The sequence below is a fragment of the Elephantulus edwardii genome, unplaced genomic scaffold (assembly GCF_000299155.1).
Source record: "Elephantulus edwardii isolate Elephantulus edwardi_28Jun2011 unplaced genomic scaffold, EleEdw1.0 scaffold00185, whole genome shotgun sequence".
In the NCBI taxonomy this organism is placed as follows: Eukaryota; Metazoa; Chordata; class Mammalia; order Macroscelidea; family Macroscelididae; genus Elephantulus; species Elephantulus edwardii.
The window spans coordinates 3,571,146-3,589,335 of NW_006399935.1; the positions used below are offsets into that span (position 1 = coordinate 3,571,146).

The 18,190-nt window shown below is 51.8% G+C and overlaps 1 protein-coding gene and 1 pseudogene across 1 annotated transcript in view; one reads left to right on the forward strand and one right to left on the reverse strand.

Annotated features, from left to right (window-relative positions):
* The first annotated feature begins 9,900 nt into the window (after positions 1-9,900).
* MLLT1 (myeloid/lymphoid or mixed-lineage leukemia (trithorax homolog, Drosophila); translocated to, 1) overlaps positions 9,901-18,190 on the forward strand; it is a 58,498-nt gene continuing 50,208 nt past the window's right edge. The window contains exons 1-2 of the mRNA XM_006896425.1: positions 9,901-9,975; positions 10,717-10,897. Of these exons, the coding sequence (XP_006896487.1) occupies positions 9,901-9,975; positions 10,717-10,897 (256 nt within the window). The remainder of the gene's footprint in view (positions 9,976-10,716; positions 10,898-18,190) is intronic.
* LOC102867628 lies at positions 12,475-13,700 on the reverse strand (annotated as a pseudogene).

The window sequence follows — 18,190 nt, forward strand, 5'->3', positions numbered from 1 at the left end:
CAGAAGCCCTGCTTTAACTCCTGTCCCAGGTTAGAGTACTCAGCTCTTCAGGAGCCTTGCTGTAACTCCTGCCTCACCCAGGTTAGAGTACTCAGAAGTCCTGTAGCCCAGCTCTAACTTCTGCTTGACTTGGGTTAGAGCACTCAGCACTCCAGAAGCCCTGCACTAACCCAGATTAGAGTACCTAGCACTCCAGGATCTCTGCTTGAACACCTGCCCTGACCCAGGTTAGAGTACCCAGCACTTCAGGAGCCCCTGCCCTAACTCCTACCTGGCTCAGGTTAGAGCACCTAGCACTCCAGGAGCCTTGCTCTAACTTCTGCCCTGGCCCAGGTTAGAGTACTCAGCACTTCAGGGACCCTTCTCTAACTTCCCAGCACTCCAGGAGCCCTGTGCTTAACTCCTGCCCTGGCCCAGGTTAGAGTACTCAACATTTCAGGAACCCTGCTGTAACTCCTGTCCTGACCCAAGTTAGAGCACTCAGCACTTCAGGAGCCCTGCCCTAACTCCTACCTGGCTCAGGTTAGAACACCTAGCACTCCAGGAGCCCTGCACTAACTCCTGCCCTGGCCCACGTTAGAGCACTAAGCACTCTTGGAGCCCTGCTCTAACTCCTGCCTGGCTCAGGTTAGAGATCCAGCACTCTAGGAGCTCTGCTCTAACTCCTGCCCTGGCCCAGGTTAGAGTACCCACCACTCCGGGAGCCCTGCACTAACTCCTGCCCTGGCCCAGGTTAGATCACTAAGCACTCCTAGAGCCCTGCTCTAACTCCTGTCTGGCCCATGTTAGAGCACCTAGCCCTCCAGGAGCCCTGTTATAATTCGTGCCCTGACCCAAGATAGAGCACCCAGCACTTCAGGAACCCCTGCCCTAACTCGTGCCCTAACCCAGGTTAGAGCACCCAGCACTTTAGGAACTCTGCTCTAACTCCTTCCCTGGCCGAGGTTAGAGCACCCAGCACTTCAGGAACTCTGCTCTAACTCCTTCCCTGGCCGAGGTTAGAGCACCCAGTGCTCCAGGGCAGTCCCTCCGATCTGGAAGCCTGGAGCTAATTCTGACCCTTGGGCTTCCTGATCGGACCCTGGGTATCATTTTTGTCCAGACCTGCTCAGTGTCCAGATCCTTCCTTGCCCCCTCCCCCGACACCAATGTCCCCCCTGGGAGAGTCCTTTCTTCCTCCTCCTGGGAAGGCCGGGTGGGCTGTGGGCACAGCCTCTGGACTCTCTTTAGCTCAGACACTTTGGTAGCTTCTGGCCCCTGGCACCTCTGAGCTGACTCTGGTATAAAGTGTTGTGTGACTATGTGCTTTCAAGTTGGGGCAGAAGTACTCTCCACCCCTGCGCATGCTGCCTGCCTGTGGCACAGAACTGGGGCAGAGGGCAGGAAAGCGGGCAACATTTTCTGCACCCCCCTCCTCTCTGAGGAGTCAGGAGAGTTTGTAGCCGTGGATGGTGGGTTTGCAGAGAGCTTTCCCCTCTAACTGCACAGTGAAGAACAAAACAGTGCTCCTCCAGTGTCCCTCGAAACAAAGGCCATCCCTTGTCCAAAACCATGGAGCATTGAGCGTCACCTTGACCTCAGCCCACCCTTTAGTACTGGCATGGTGTCTGGGGCAGAAGCACCCTCTTTTCCCTGTGAGGTGCTGGTTGAGCTGGACTTCGAGACAGTTGCTGACAGCTCCTGGCACCCCACATGTGAGAGCAGAGCTCTCCTCCATAGGGTTTTTAGTGGCTGATTTTTGGGAGAAACAGGTCATCAGGCCCTTCTTCTGAAGTGCCTCTGGGTGGACTTGAACCCTCAAACTCTCAGGGAGAAGCTGAGCATGGAGTGTCATTGGAGCAGCTCTCCTTTCTGTGAGTGGAAGGATGAGACTAGCTGGCGATGGGCCATGCCCACCTGGGGAAGCTGGAGGTCTTGCTTAGATGGGCCGCCGGACAAGTGGACCGCCAGGCTCCACCGCTTGGCACTGAGCACTAGCACACGTTGGTTTAAATGTAAATCAGGCAGCATTAAACGGTTGGTCCCTCGGGCTCCCCGGCCACATCTTAAGCATTCGTTAGCCACATGTGGCCACCAGCATCTTAGCAGACAGCGCAGACAGAAGGCGTTCCTAGCATTGCACGGTCTTCTCGGGGACAGTGCCGGCAGAAGTGTTTGTGAGTGAGACTGGTCTCCAGGAGGGAAACGTGGACCCGTCTGATGCCCCTTCCCCTGCCGTGTCTGCATGTGAGTGTGAGAGAGGTTGAGGGGTGCTGTCCTGTCCTGATGGGACATATCCCCTAGAGCCCAGGAGAAGGCTGCCTTTGACCAGGTCAGCGAGCTGGCTCTGAGGACCAGAGAAACTTGTATACAGAAACCCCTTCCAGCCTGCCACAGCCTGCTTTACTGTCGTCTCCCAGTGCCCTGTGGTCACTGCTGTAGTATTAGTGCCCACTTCACTCCCCGGATGCCCTCTGACTTGTGAGGTGTCGTCCCTCAGTGCCTGTGGTCACTGCTGTACTGTGAGTGCCCACTTCACTCCCCAGATGCCCTCTGACTTGTGAGGTGTCGTCCCTCAGTGCCTGTGGTCACTGCTGTACTGTGAGTGCCCACTTCACTCCCCAGATGCCCTCTGACTTGTGAGGCGTCGCCACTCAGTGCCCTGTGGTCACTCCCTATCCAACTTCAGCTGAGCTCACCTGCGGGATTTCACGTGGTGCTGTGGGCTCTCAGCTTGCCAGCTCTTCCTTTGCCTTTGACCCTAACCTACACATTTTCCCCCTCCTCCTCCACGTCTGTACAGCCTAGTTGGTTATATGTGGGGGTCAGGTTTTGGGGTGGTGGGGAGTGAGCTCTTTTGTCCCCTGGAGGGTCATGTCCGTGAGAGGTGTGGTTTATCTCCAGCGCTGATGGTGAGGCGTGGGCATGGAAAGGATTGGAGCCGATGCAGAGAGCACTGAGGAAGGATCATTGGGAGGGGGAAACTGAGCCTGGGGATTGCGGAGGGGGCTGGAAAGTGGTGCTCGGTGCCTGAGAAGCCTGTTCCGCTGCCCTGCCTTTGTGGAGTGAATGGTCCTCGGCCTCGGAGAGTGTGAACTGGACGTTGGGTCCAGTACCTGTTCTGTCTTTTGGCAGCCTGCTCTGTGTGTGTCTGGGCGTAATCGTGCACCATGGGGTTTTCTGTGGCTCATTGTTCAGAAGTTGATCACCAGACCTTTCTGCTGAGACACTGCTGGGTAGACTAGGACCTTTCAGTTAGCAGTCAGGCATACTAACTGTATGATCCAGAAAAAAGGCCCTACTTAAGGTTTGGATGATAGGAGCCCTGGTAGTGCAGTAGTTAAACCTTGGATGGATGGCTGAAAGGTCGGCAGTGTGAACCCACCAAGGCCCTGGAGGAGAAAGGTGGCAGTCTGCAAAGATTTACATTCTGGGGAACACTGTGAGGTGAGGGTGGTCTTCCTCGGTTCTGGAGGGTCTCTGTGAGTCAGAACCAACTCAGAAAAGGCAAACCCAGAACAGTGCCAAGGCCTGGTGGAATGGGCAGTCTTTCTCCGGGCCTCATTTGCAAGCTCGGAGCTGCTCACAGTGGTGAGGTGACCAGATTCTCTGCCTCCAGTGACAGAGCTATCGCCTCAATGGTCCCCCTTCCCCCATTTTTCCTTAGACTGTCATGTTAGGAGGTGCTGAAGGCAGGGGCCAGTGTCCTGTTCCTCACTACCCTCAGTTTCCAGCTTTGTGAATTTCCCTCATTGTTAAGTGAAAGTGACGAGGAACAACCCGCCCACTCCCACCCTTCACCCCATGTCCATTCATACCTGTTCTGGCCCCAGGTGCTGCTTGGGGTCACGCACGTTTAGAAACTCACACGATTGCACCCCTGCTCTGCCCAGAGCCTGGGAGGCACCTGCCCTCTGTGCACCAGGTGTGACTGCTGTGTACCTGCCTGGCATCTCATAACCTCTCCAAGCAGCTCCATGAGGGGCAGCCTTGCCAGGAGGCTGCAAACTCTGAAGGCTGGAGCTGCGTTTGCATCTACACATGCTCTGCGCCCCTTCCAGTCCTTTTATCATTAACCTGTGCCCTGGAGCAGAGGGCAGATGGGTCCACAAAGAGGCAGGGATGCTGGCCACCTCTGCCCTCAGGGACAGACAGAGACAGCCTCAGCTTTCCTGGGTGGGATGTCTGCCCCAAGAGTCCCTGAGTGGGTCTGTGGGATGGCTCTGTGAAGAGTCTTGTTTTTAGTCTTGCTTGGCTATCACTCACAGGATTTCTGGGGGGCGGGGACCAAGGTGGCAAGGACTCTTCAGGACACTCTTCCAGGAGGAGGGGTTGTCTGAATGGTCAGGGGGTCGGACTCTGGGCCTGACTGCCATGTGGTAATAGGCAAATCCTGTCACTGGAGGGATGTCTCCCTAAGAAATCCAGAGGCTGTCTGACAGATGGACACTGTTAAAGACCTATCTTGGAGCTGGACTTAGGTGGGCTCCACTCCCACAAAGGGGGAGGAGGGCTAGACTATAGAGAGGAGGCTGCCTTCTCTGCCAGGTGCAGGCTGCTGCTGGCAACTGCTGAGGGCTTTGGAGAGACCTTTACCAACCATCCCCAGCCCCTGCCCATTCATCCATCCCCCAGTCACGGGGACCTATTGTGTGCCTGTCTCTGTGGGGTTTCCAGTGACACCTTTTTTTTGTTTTATTATACTCGTTTATTTACAAAATTTGAATACATTGTTTTCCAGAGCAGATTTTTTTCCAATTTCCCTCAGTCCCTCACCCATCAAATTGTACAGCTCCATGATTAATCTCCCTCCCTCTGCACATCCCCATCCCTCTGCTTCTACCTCCTGATCCTCATACTCATTCTACAATTGTGGTTGTATACGCTATTTGTCCTTGTGGTACTGAGTTAGTTCACTCAGCATAATGCTCTCCAGTCCCTACCAAGTTAGCTAATAATTTACAAAACCATTGCTCCTGCGTGCTGCATAGTATTCCATTGTGTCATAATTTCTCAGTTCATTCGATTGTGCTTGGACATCTGGGCTGTTTCCATGTTCTTGCGATGATGAATAACGCTAGTATGAACATTGATGGACAAGTCTCCATTTGAATGGCATGGTTTCTGAGCCATAAATATTCTGAGGCACCTCTGAGAGTACTCAGCCGCCCAGCCTCTGGGTTAAAGCTGCCTGTACCACCTGGTCCTCCTGAGAGAGCTGTACTTCCAGAGTGCCTGGGAAGCTGCCCACCAAGCTTTAGGATTCTTGTCCTTTGATTCCAGGTGCTTGGAGAGAGGGCAGAGCCTCGGGCGTCCTCTGCCCAGGCTGTCCTGTCCCCTGATGACATGCACACTAATCTGACCACTCTCTTACCAGTGGTCATGCTCCAGAACAGCCCAAGACTTTCCCCTTTGTTCTGAGCTTTTGTTGGGAAGTGAGCTGGCCCAGGTGCTGCCCACAGGGGCCAGGAAGGGGTGCTAACCGCAGCCAGGTGTCCAGCAGCTTTCCGCCCTGAATCCAGAGGTTCCACCAGTGCCTTCCCAGTAGTGCAGCCAGTAGTGCTCCTCTCTCAGAAGCTGTTGGGAGCAGGCTGCCAGCTGGGCGAGTCGGGGAACCATTTCTCCCAGGGAAGTAGCAGGCTTAACCCAGCCGTCTGCTCCCTCTTTCATAGGCACCCCTTCCTCCTGGGGAGTTCCTCCTAGGGAGAGAGCTAACTGATGTGCGTGGATCCTTTGGCGCTAACGGATGGGGAAGGAGCCCGGGAGGAGCAGAGAAAGGAGAGGGGCCCAGACGTTGGCTGCGGAATTGACTTTTGTTGCTGCAGTTGTGAGGTGCCTTGGAGTCTGTTTCAGCTTAGCCACTCGTGTGACGGAACTGCCATAGAGCTGGGTTATAGCCCTGCTGGGAGCTCTAGTGGCCTAGTGAGCAGGGATTTGCACTACCAGCCCAAAGGCTGGAAGTTTGAATCCAGTAGTCCTCCGCAGGAGAAAACAAAAAATGGACAAGCTTTTCCTGTTGATTTGTTGTTGTTGTTGATTGTCTTTGAGTCAAGCATGATTCTTAGTGACCCTATGAACAAAAGGCCTGAAGCCCCCTCTACAACTATTGACATTTATCAAAGTTCAGAGAGTTTCCAGAGACATGTTATTTAGGAATTGGATGCCACTCCTGCTTCCAAACTTGTCATAGTATGTTGTTTTTATGTGCCATTGAGTTGCCCGTGATGTATAGCGACCCTCTGTACAGCAGCTCTGAACCCTTCCCTGTCCTGAGCCAGTCTCACTAATTCTGACACACCAACCCCCATTGCCCAGTTACCGTATCAATCCATCTCATCCGGGGTCTCCCTCTCCTGCGCTGTCTGTCCACCCTTCTGAGAATGATGTCCTTCTCCAAGGACCCATCTCTCCTGGCTAGGGGCCCAAAGTAAGTGAGGCAGAGCTTCAAAATGCTAGCCTTCAAGGAGGGACTTGGTTTCAAGTGCTTTACTGCCTCTGAAAATCCACTGGAGGGTCAGCCAAGAGTCAGTTCCAACTGGACAGCAGTGACCCAGTGACCACACAGTGTTTACAGGAGCAGGTCCCCTGGCTTTCTCCTGCAGAGCAGTTGGATGGGTTCCAACACCCACATGCTGCTGCCCCACCAGGGCTCTCTTGGTGCTGAAAAGTGACCTGAGTCTACTTGTCAGAGAAGCTGGCCTGGGCTGGCAGTTAGAGAGCGTGAGTGTCTCGTTGCCCATGTGAGTGTCTCTCAGTAGTGTCTCCATCTGCGTTACCCTCCGTCCTCCGAGGATTCCAGCGCTGGCGGGAGGGGACCCCCCCCCCGGCGTCGTATTGCGCCAACATGAGCGTGCTGGGCATGTGAACGGTGACTTTACTGATGGAAACCATGACACACCCTGAGCTGGGGGTGTCGGGCAGAGTTTGGCACTCACCCACAGGGCACAGCTGTGGCGCTGGCCGGCTGGAGCGTGTTTTGGTGCCTCCATGCCCCCTCCCTCCCAGATGACGCTGTGGTCTCCAGCGTCTTACAGACCTGCCCTGCCACTTGTCTGGCCCAGGGTAGAGCACCAGGCACTTGGAAGTGCCAGCCCGTCGACTGAGCTTTGGGCAACCGGGTTGGAGAGTACCAGATTGCAGGGAGACGATTTCAGCATGCAGGAGTTAAGGCCTGACAAGGAGTCCTCGTGACGCAGTGGTAACATGCTTGGCTGTGAGCACAAGGCCAGTGGGTCAGACCCACCACCGACGGTAGGAGGACGCCGTCTCCTGTAAGGATGGTACAGTCAGGGAAACCGTGGGCTCTGCTGTCTCCAGTGGGGTCACAGACTTGCTTGATGTTGTGCAGTGGCAACGCCGAGGGCACCAATCAGATCCCCATAGGATCCTTGCTCGCAAAATTTTCACATCAGTTCTCAGCAGTCACCTCCTGCCGTTCAGTCTTCTCCCATCTGTGGAAACGTAGATGCTTATGAAGGCGTCTTGGACCCAGTGTGAGTGTGTCAGAGCTGTTTTGGAAGAGCCTTTGAGTGGTGCATGTGGTTAAGGTTTCAGATTCACCCCGAGGCACTTCAGTGATCTGCTGTCAGGGGTCGCAGCCATTAAAAACCCCATGGAGCAGTCCTGCCCTGCACAGGGGGGCCGGCTCCATGGTGAGGGTTTTAAGGACTGTTTGGGGTTTGTTTTGAGCATTCTCTGTGTGCAGCACTGTTCAGATTAAAGCTGGTGGATGATTTTGTTGGTAATGCTTGTTAGTCCAGGCCTTTAGCTCCTGGTTGCCAGGCCTTTCTTCTGAGGTGCCTTGGGTAGGTGTTCCCTCCTGTGTGTTCTGTGTTTCTGCCTTCACCTTACTCAGGCTGTCTGCCCCCACTGCCTCATCCTCATCCCCACAGCCCAGTCCCTGGAGTCAGTAGAGCCTCCTCCTCCCTCACCCCTGGCCAGCGCTCCCGTTTCAGGCTCTGTGACCTCCTTTTTTCAGCCCTTCTCTCTTGTTTCCTCCCAGCGTTTGTAGTATTTTTTTCCCCTTTTTCAACAGGTCGTTGGCACTCTTTCTCTGACAGTATGTCCCCATCTCCTCTGTCCACTCACTGTTGGCCATCGTCTCTGTTGTGATCCCAGCTCTTCCTGAAGCCCCTCCTTCACTTCTCCTCACTCTCTTTGTTGTCTTGTTCCTTTGCTGGGGGACTTTTCTGTCCTACCCTTAGACTTGGCTTGCTGAGCACTCAGCAGATCTGGCTCTCAGGCTCCTCTCTACCTGGGAACCACCTGAGTCTTTTATCTGATTGTGAGGGAAATATCCACCTGTTCAGCATTTTCTGCAGTCATGGTTCAACCAGCTTCCTTGACCTCTGTTGTCTCATTATCTCAGCTCAAGTTGTTTTCGCCACCATTAAACTTGACTCTGCCCCCTAAACTACTCCACTGTGCTGTGAGGTTGCTGTTGTCAGTCTGATCTCATAGAAATAGTCCCTTCAAGGAACACACTGCTTCAGGGAAACATTCTTTAGTTGAACTAATAAGCTCTGGATTAGTTTAAAGATAACTGCTTAAAGATTCCTGCAGGGTGGTAGATAACAGGGGTGCCTTCAGTTTCCAAGAGCCCAGTCAGTACCTCTGGTTTCCATAACAAATGGAAGTTCTGTTTCACACTTTTCTGTAAGGGGTTCCCTAGATCATAATCAGACAGTAGTCAGACCCCACTTGATCTTCGATCTGAGGATGGTTGAGGGGTCCTTGTGGCCATGACTCTGACTCAGCTCCTTGCTGTGGGCTGATGGGCACTCCAGTGACACTGGTGCCTGGAGGGCGCTGTGGCTTCCAGTACGATGAAAGACACGCAGACTGCGTCCCTACTCCCCCAGATCTGCAGGGCTTGTGGAGGGATGGGGAACAGTGCAGGAAGTAAGGCCCTGAGACGAGAGCACTTGAAATGGGACTTTTGGATCAGAGACCTGAGTCCAGGGCCCCCAGGCTTGGAGGAGAGGGAGCGAGGGCCGACAGGAATGAACAGGGTCTGGGCATCTTGGGGTGCTGGCCGTTTGTTTAGAATCCCCTGCAGCACCTAGAAGGAACCTTGGTGCAGTGGTTACATGCTTGGCTGCTAGCCGAGGTCAATGGTTTGAACCTGCTTAGCGATCTGCAGAAGAATGAGACAGCCTGCTTATCTGAGCATTAGAAACAAGTGACGACTCGGCCGCTGTCTGACTTAGTAACTTTCCTATAGTTAACACTGACAGGAGGCCTGTCTGTGAGAAGTGCAGGCGTTATCTCAGGCCAGAGCAGTGAGAACACCAGGCCCTGCTTGTGGTCCGGTCTGAGGTGGTGCGCCTGCTTTGAGCAGCAGGGCCAGTGTGCTCCGTGGGATGGAGCTGGCGCGGGTCACGTTATATTTAGGGTGTGTCCTCCTGTGTAACGTGGAGGGACTGACTCCTCAGGCCTGTCCCCGGTGACTGCAGACTTGTCTCCATTGACTGGGAGCTGGATTGAAAGTGGCTCGTTTAGATGATGTCTTGCAGGAGGAGCTCCGTAAAGTGAGGGAGGACGACCGTGTGGCAGGATGGGGTGGCCGTGCTTGGATGAAGGGGTGAACGCGGCAGGGTGAGGGAGACGGTCATGTTTGGATGAAGGGGCGAGTGTGGCAGGATGGCGGGGTGGCCGTGCTTGGAGAAGGAATGAACGCGGCAGGATGGAGGGGAACAGCTGTGCTTGGATGAAGGGGCGAGTGTGGCAGGATGGTGGGGTGGCTAAGTGAACAGCCTCTGGGTGCCAGATGCCTCTCACCTCTGGCCGATGGTTTGAGACGTAGCAGTTCCCTATCTGTAACATGAGGCGCTGGCAGTGTGGGGGTGTGGAGTTGTTTCTAAGATTCTCAAGAGGAGTCTTGGCCTCGGGGGTGCTCCTGTTACACACAGAGAGGGGCAGATGCTTAGCGCACTGGCCTGCTGTCTGGAAAGGCTGGGGCTGTGGGTCCACGCGGAGACACCTCTGAAGAAGGCGGTGATGTCCTGCTTCCTAGAAGTCTGCCGCTGAAAACCCAAGGGGCCTGGTTCTGCTCTGCGCTGCGAGGGGTCATCAGGAGACAGGGTGGCAGGGTGGGGTCGTCACGACATAGGGTGGCAGGGTGGGCTTGGTGGCAGGTGGTTCAGATGGACAGTTAGTGAGATGATGGATCTGTGACAGCAATAAAGTCTGAGATGCTGACACAATCCAGAGTGACAGAGGTGGGAGGGCTTTCAAAGTGGGTGGTTGGGGAGGCCTTGGAGCCCTCAATCCCAGGAGGGGGCCAGCCAGGTGAAGGGGAACGAGCACCCCAGACAGACGGAACTGGGGGGTGAGGCTGAGTGGGCAGGGCAGGTTGGAGGACCAGCATGGAGAGCAGGCCTTGCTCGGGCTTGGAGGAGGGGGCCAGGGGGCAGTGGAGGTGGACTTGGTGGGAGACTGTGTATCTACAGCACTGGCACAGGCCTGAGGAACCCTGGTGGTGCTAGGGTTAAACACTTGGCTACTCACAGAAAGGTTGGCAGTTCCAAACCTCCAGTGGTTCCACAGGAGAAAAGCCCTGGTGACCTGTGACAGGTGGGCTGCACTGGACGACCCCTGAGCTGTCCGTCTTCCTTCTGGGGGTTTGGGGACATACTTGAGCAAGAGTGGCCTGGGTGTATCACATTTGCTCCGTGGGAAGTGGCCTCACGGCCTGTAGTGCACTCTGAGCTGACTGCATCCTGCTCTCTCCCGCAGTGCACCGTCCAGGTCAAGTTAGAGCTGGGACACCGCGCCCAACTTCGGAAGAAGCCCACCACCGAGGGCTTCACCCACGACTGGACGGTGTTCGTCCGTGGCCCCGAGCAGTGTGAGATCCAGCACTTCGTGGAGAAGGTGGTCTTCTGGCTGCATGACAGCTTCCCCAAGCCCAAACGCGGTGAGTCCCCACCCTGACCCTCATTGCTCACTGGCTGACACCCCCGTTATGAGGCCCTTCCGCTTCCTCCTCCACTTGGAGCTTTAGCGGCCATGTTCCCCCTCTGCTGTTAATTGTAGGAAAAAGTGAGAGGACTTGGTGCCACCCCTCAAGTCACCAGAGCACATGGCTGGTTTAGTGGAGGGTGCAGGTGAAACCAAGAGCAGTCCACGGACTCGGTTCTGATGTAGGCACCGTCCCAGCGACTTCAGAGGGGCCGCCTGGGCTTTTTGAAACTCACTGGTTACCAGTGCCGTCTGCCACATCCTTCTCTCTGGATAGTGGGTGTGTTTACACTGCCGGCCTCTGGTCAGCAGCTGTGCTCTTTAACCACTGCGCCCCGGGGGCTCTCAGACTTATGAGTAATCAGGAAATGGCTCACGGGCTCCAGTGATTAGAGATGCCGACTTCAGAATTCAGGGTGCAGGGCCCACAGAGAGGGGCTCGCCTCCCACATACCTCACCCTCTCTGTCCTCTGCATCACCTGACAGTGTTAGCAGAAGGGCCTCCCTCATGTCCTCAGCAGACGTCCTGGCTCATGGAGCATGTGGGCTGATGGGGCGGGGGCTGGGAACTCAGTGCTGGGGATCAGGAGAGAGGAGGTGCTGCAGGGGCTGGCGAGCATTTGGGGATGAGCTTGGTGACAGTGCTGTAGTCTCGTAAGGAGTGGGTGAGGCTGTCATCATTGCATCTCCTGTGTTAGGTAAGCACAGTGAATATTTCTTCCATAAACACGTGAAGGATGAAGGGCTTCGACTGGCAGAGCCATTGGGGCGGTGGGGGGGGGGCGCCTCTGTACCTGGTGGTGGTGTCTCAGGTAATCTCAGGTCGAAGAACAAACGGGAACCCCGGGACGGATTATGGTTTAGGAGGACCTGATGCGTGCTACAGAGGTAGTCTTCACCTTCCCCCCGTTTCTTTCCTTTTCTTACCCTTTGGAGGACAGTAAGTCTAGTTTCTGACCAGGGCAGCTATTTTTTTGAGGTTGGGTTTTTTTTGTTTGTTTGTTTTGATGTGGTTTTTTTCTTTTCTTTAACATAATTTTATTGAAATTTACATTCAGATTGCACCTCAATATTTCAGGTACTTCATCTGACCCACAGACACCACATTCTTATAAACATTTCAAGAGACACCAATGATTGCACAACTACTGGGAGTAAGAGCCCCCTTACTGGACAGTTAACAACATACATGTTAAGTACTTCAAAGAACAGTTAAAGGAAATAAGCTAAAAAACAATTGGTCCTCCACTATAAAATTACAACCCTGACATGTTCTACTAAAGGAAAAATTGTTCTGACTAGTATAGTCAAAGATATCATTCATTAAATGTGTCCATTTAATATATGCTAGAAATTGGGGCTACATATCAAAAGGAAAATTACTCGGAATAGCTACATGTCAGGTTTTCGATGTCTGGTTATGTTAATGAAATTCACTTTAGTGAAATCAAGAAAAGCACACTGCACTATATTAGTGACTTTGGGAGATGCTTGGCAGTTGAAGTTTCTTCTTTCTACTCTTGTGGTTTTCTTTATGGCTTTTTCTTGGAAATTTTCACCGGGTCTCCCAGTTCTCATCCATTTCCAGGCGTCTTGAATCCCCCAAATGGGCAGTGGGCAGACTCTGCCAAATAACAGTTCACCCACACTGTCTTAGCCTGCAGGGCAGCAGACACTGTCAGCTTTCTCAAGGTCCTTGGTAAAGACTCCTGCTGCTAAGCCATAGAAAGTGTTGTTTGCTCTCTTGATGACTTCCTCTAAAGATTTAAACTTCATGATTTGCTGGACTGTATTTCCTCTTTGGCAATGCGCATCTCATCCGTCACATTGGAGAAGACTGTGGGCTGGATAAAGTAGCCTTTATTTCCCCAGGGGCCTCCCCCACATTCCAGCTTGGCCCCTTCTTCCCACTTTCAATGAGGTCGATTATTTTATCATGTTGTTCCTTGTCAATCTGAAGGCCTTGGCTTACTCCTGGGGTCAGAGGATTGCCAAGAATATACCTCTTAACCCGCTCAACACTCCTTCGAACAAACTCATTGTAAATTGATTCTTCCACAAAAAGCTTGCACGCAGCTATACAACATTGACCTTGGTGATGGAAGACTCCATGGTGTGCAAAGTCAACTGCACTGTCCAAGTCAGCGTCCATCAACACAATGCAGGACCTCTTTCCTCCCAGCTCCATGGTCACCCTCTTCAGGTTGCTTTTCCCAGCAGCCTCTTGGATCAGTTTGTCAACCTCTGTTGATCCTGTGAATGCCACTTTGTCGACGTCCATGTGGGAAAGAGATGGCTGCTCCTGCGATGGGCCCATAACCAGGCACAGTATTCACGACTCCTGGGGGAAAGCCTGACTCTTTTGTTAAAGATGCCACACGAAGAGCGGTGAGAGGAGTTTGCTCTGCTGGTTTGATAACCCAGGGCAGCTGTTTGGAAAGCACTCTACCAACAAGGGCACAGTGGCGATTCAGTGGTGGAGTCCTTGCCTTCGGCTCTGGAGACGTGGGCTCAGGTCCGGGCCGGTGCACCGCAGCAGTGCCTGCCTGCTCGGTGGAGCTCCGGAGTGCTTGGTGCTGGAGTCTCAGTGGTGCCTCCAGACTAAGATGCACTAGGAAGGAAGGCCTGGTTGTTGTCAGAAAAGTCCCTGAACGCCTTGTGTGTTAGTGTCTGGTAGTCTGCTGTCAAGGCTTCAGGCAAAGTGTTGCCGCTAGAGCTTGGCTTGTCATGAGTCAGGGGCCTACCCGACCACGGCCATGCTAAGAACCGTATTTATTGAGCAGTTCTAGCTAAACTCATTTTCTTTGTAGGATCTCTTTTCATTCTCCCCAAATCCTCATACCCTTTTTCCACTTCCAAGTTGCTAAAAATGTGAAAACAAGCTCAGAGGCCCCAGTATGCTGGCTGTGTTTCAAAGCAGAGGTCAGCGAAATCAGGCCCAAGGCCACACCTGCCTGAGTTTTACCAGAGCACCAAAACCAGCTCTGGCCAGGCGTTCCTGACCCCCGGTGACAGTGATTCAGTGTAGAGCTGCACTCCAAAGGGTTGTCAGGGCTGTGACGTGCTGGTGGGTTTGAACCAGCACCCTTTCAGTTAACAGCCCAGTGCTTTACCGTTTGTGCCACCCAGGGACTCCTTACTGGCTCTCAGCCATGAGGTTGGTTTGGGTGGTGTCTGTGGTCACATGACTACAGTGGAGCAGAGTAGCCTTGTGATCTGTGCCTCCTCTCTGCATGGCCCCCACTTTCTCTTAATTTTCCACCCTTCGGCTGTCCTCTCTCCTGTTCACAGAGTGCTGGCTGGACCAAGATGCTGTGGGGTTTATCTCTTCTTAACCTCCTCCCACCCCAGCATACCCCCAGTCAACCTCTCCTCACGCTCAGGGGCACCCCCAGGTGGCTTCTCTTCTCTTACCCTCAGGCGCACCCTGATCAGCCTCTCCCCTCACCTTTAGGTGCACCCCCAGGTGGCTTCTCTCCCCTCACCCTTAGCTGCACCCCCAGGTGGCCCCTTCTCTCACCACCAGGCACCTTGCCAAGGCAACCTTTCTGGCCTTTTAGATCTTAGGCTCTTTTTCGTCTTAAGCATCAGCTCTTTTGATTATACTTCTTGTTTCTTTTTTCATTTTTAGCAGTAATACTTTGTTGCTGTTGTTAGATGCCATTGAGGTGACAGTTACTTGTGGGGGCCCTGCCCTGCCCTATCCTCCCCATCTCCGATACACCAAAGCCCCTAGTTACAGTCACTGTGTCAGTCCATCCTGTTGAAGGTCTTCCTCTCTTCTCTCTGACACCTTTCCCAGAATCGTGCGTTTTTCCAGGGATCGGTCCATCCTGGTAACATACATGGCCAAAGTATGTGACATGAAGTTTGCCCTTCTCTGCCTCTAAGGAGCATTCTGGCAGCACCTTTGGTCTCCCCTCCAGCAGCACAGTTGAAAGGCAGCGATTAGTCTTCTGTCATCTTTAGTCATTTTTTTCCCCCTCAACATCACTGCCACCACCAAACCTGCTCTTTCCAAAACCTTTTGTATTTTAGGAAATGACAACTGGGAGTTGCTGAAGTCATTTTTAACTTCTCAGCATAAAAGATGTAGCTTTGACATACATTCACTTTCCCCCATCCTCTCCCAATATTTGTTGTAGTCTGTTCATTTCTGCGTTGCTACACAACCAAAGCCAAATTCAGTGCCATCAGGTCAGACTCAGGACCACCCTCCACTTGGGTTTCTGAGGCTGACATCTTTCTCCCGGAGTGACTAGTGGATCCGAACCACTCACCTTTCCCTTAGGAGAACAGCACGTCATTTTGAGGAAGGTTGTTGGAGATGAAATTCTTCCCTGTCCTCCCCTCTCCCAGCTTTGGCCTGAATCCTCACTGTAGTTTGAACCTCCTGTTTGAACGACTCAGCAGTTCCTAGGGAGAGAGACCTGCCCATCTGCTTCCCTGAAGGTTACCTGTGGGGCCTTGCCAATTGTCACAGCTTGCTGAGCCACCTGACAACGACAAGCCTGTGGGGTGATCTGGTTTGGAAATAGGGTCTTTTTGATGTTAATCAGATAATGCCCAAGGGGAGTGCTGGGTTGCCAGGCCTTGAGGTGCCAGTTCCCATCCACCCCATCCACAACAGACCGAAAGGTCCTGCACGTCCTCGTCCTCGCAGTCTCTGTGTTATTAGGTCTTTGATGCTGTCGCTGTGTCAGTCCCTCTCGCTCAGGGTTTTTCTCTTTTTCACCAACTCTCTACTTTTCCAGGGAGCTTTGTGGGAGAAGGATGGGCAGTCTTCCCATGCAGTGAAGCTGCTTCTGAAAACCTGCTGGAGGGTCAGCTGTGAATTGGTTTTCGCTCGATAGTACATAACAACAACAACAGCAACATCTGCTTTTCTAAGCACAGTGTCCTGATCCAGGGACTGCCACCCACTCTGGGCCCCCCCTCGCCCACGCCTGACACTCAGAGTGCAGGAGAGCCCACCAGCCTCGCTTCTGAGGAGCACTCTGGCTACACTTCCACGACAGAGTGTTTCATTCTCTTGGCTGTTGTTGTTAAGTACCATTGAGTTAACTGTGACTCATTGCAACTCTGGACAACAGATCTAAAACTCGTCCTTTCTTGTGCCCTCCTCATGGTCTCTGCCGTGCCCCAGCCCGTTGTTCCAGTCACTGGGTCACCACCTTGTTGAGGCTCTTCCTCTCTCTTGATAACCTTCCTCAGCATGATGTCTTTTTCCAAGGACTGACAGCAGGCCCAGAGTATGTGAGACATTTCACCGTCCTTGCCTCTAAGGGGCACTCTGCTTAACCTTCCTCTAACACAGGTTTGTTCTTTTGACAGACGTGAAATATTCAGTACTCTCTGCCAGTATTACAATTAAAAATTCTTCGGACTTCCTTACTCATTATCGAGCTCTCAGATGCATATTGTTGTTGTTAGGGGTCATCATTATGTCTGTGACCATATGAGCAACAGATCTGAACCTTGCCCAGTCCTGTGCCATCCTCATGATTCCAATGCATAGGAAGCTATTGAAAATACTATGGCTTGGATCAGGTGCACCTTAGTCATTAAACTGATATCCTTGCTCCTAGCACTTTAACATGTTGCCGTACACTTTTAAAATTGACGACCGTGCTTAGAAACACATTTTGTCATCATTTGCTTCAATGTGTTAAAGAGGTCCTTTACAACAGATTTTCCCAGTGCAACGTATCTTTGTGTTTTTAACCGCTGCTTCCACGGATGTTAATTGTAGATCAAAAAAAAGAAAATCTTTGATAAGTACCTTCAGTCATTACTCCTATTATGATGTTGCCTGTGGGTCCAGTGGTAAAGATATTTGTTTTCTTGATGCTAAGATATGCCTGATATTAATCTTTGATCTTCAGTAAGTGCTTCAAGTTGTCTTCACTTTTTGCAAGCAAGGTTGTGTTATCTGCATAATGCCTCTGCATAATGGATCTTCCTTTATTCCTGATGCCACCTTCAACTCATCTAGTCCAGCTTCTCAAATGATGTGCTCAGCATACAGATTGAAAAGGTATGGAGAAAGGATGCAGCCTTGAGGCACACCTTTCTTGATTTTAAACCAAGGTCTTTTGGCTGTCCGAGTTTTCTAGATCCATCTTGAAGTACAACATTGTGAATGACGGGATTATATCCATACACTTACAAGGAAGTCCAGTGAATACCACTATCATTCAGATATATGCACCAACAACCAGAGCCAAAGAAGAAGAAATAGATGATTTCTACCAACTTTTACAGTCGGAGATAGATCAAACATGCAGTCAAGATGCATTGATAATATTGGGTGACTGGAATGCAAAAGTTGGGAACAGAGAAGAACAATCAGTAGTTGGAAAACATGGGCTTGGTGACAGGAATGAAGCTGGAGATGGAATGATTGAATTTTGTACAATCAATGACTTATTCATTGCAAATACATTTTATAAGAGACACAAACGCAGGTTATACACATGGATTTCATCTGATGGTATGCATAGGAATCAGATCGATTGCATCTGTGGAAGGAACCGCTGGAGAAGCTCAATATCAGCTGTGAAAACTAGGCCGGGGGCTGATTGTGGAACAGACCACCAATTACTCATATGCAAGTTCAAGCTGAAGCTGAGGAAAATTAAACCAAATCCACAGCAGCCAAAATATGACTTTGATTTCATACCACCTGAATTTCAGAATCATCTCAGGAACAGGTTTGAGGCCTTGAACACTAATGAGCGAAGACCAGATGAGTTGTGGGAGGATGTCAAAGGTTCATCCAGGAAGAGTGCATATGGTCATTACAAAGACAGAAGAGGAAGAAAAGACCAAAATGGATGTCAGAAGAGACTTTGAAGATTAGCGAGTGTAGAGAAGCCAAAGCGCAAGGAAGAATTCAAGATACTAAAGAGCTGAAGAGAAGATTCCAAAAGGCAGCTCAGAATGACAAAGCAAAATACTACAGTGAAATGTGTGAGGAGCTAGAGCCAGAAAATCAAAAGGGCCGAACTCACTCAGCATTTCTTAAGCTCAAGGAACTAAAGAACAAATTCAAACCTAGAGTTGCTGTAATGAAGGATGCTTTGGGCAGAATATTAAATGATCCAGGAAGTATTAAAAGAAGGTGGAAGGAATATACTGAGTCATTGTATAAAAAGGAGTTGGCAGATACAGAAGAATTTAATGAAATAACATATGAGCAAGAGCCTATGGTGATGAAGGAAGAAGTTCAAGCTGCTTTGAAGGAAA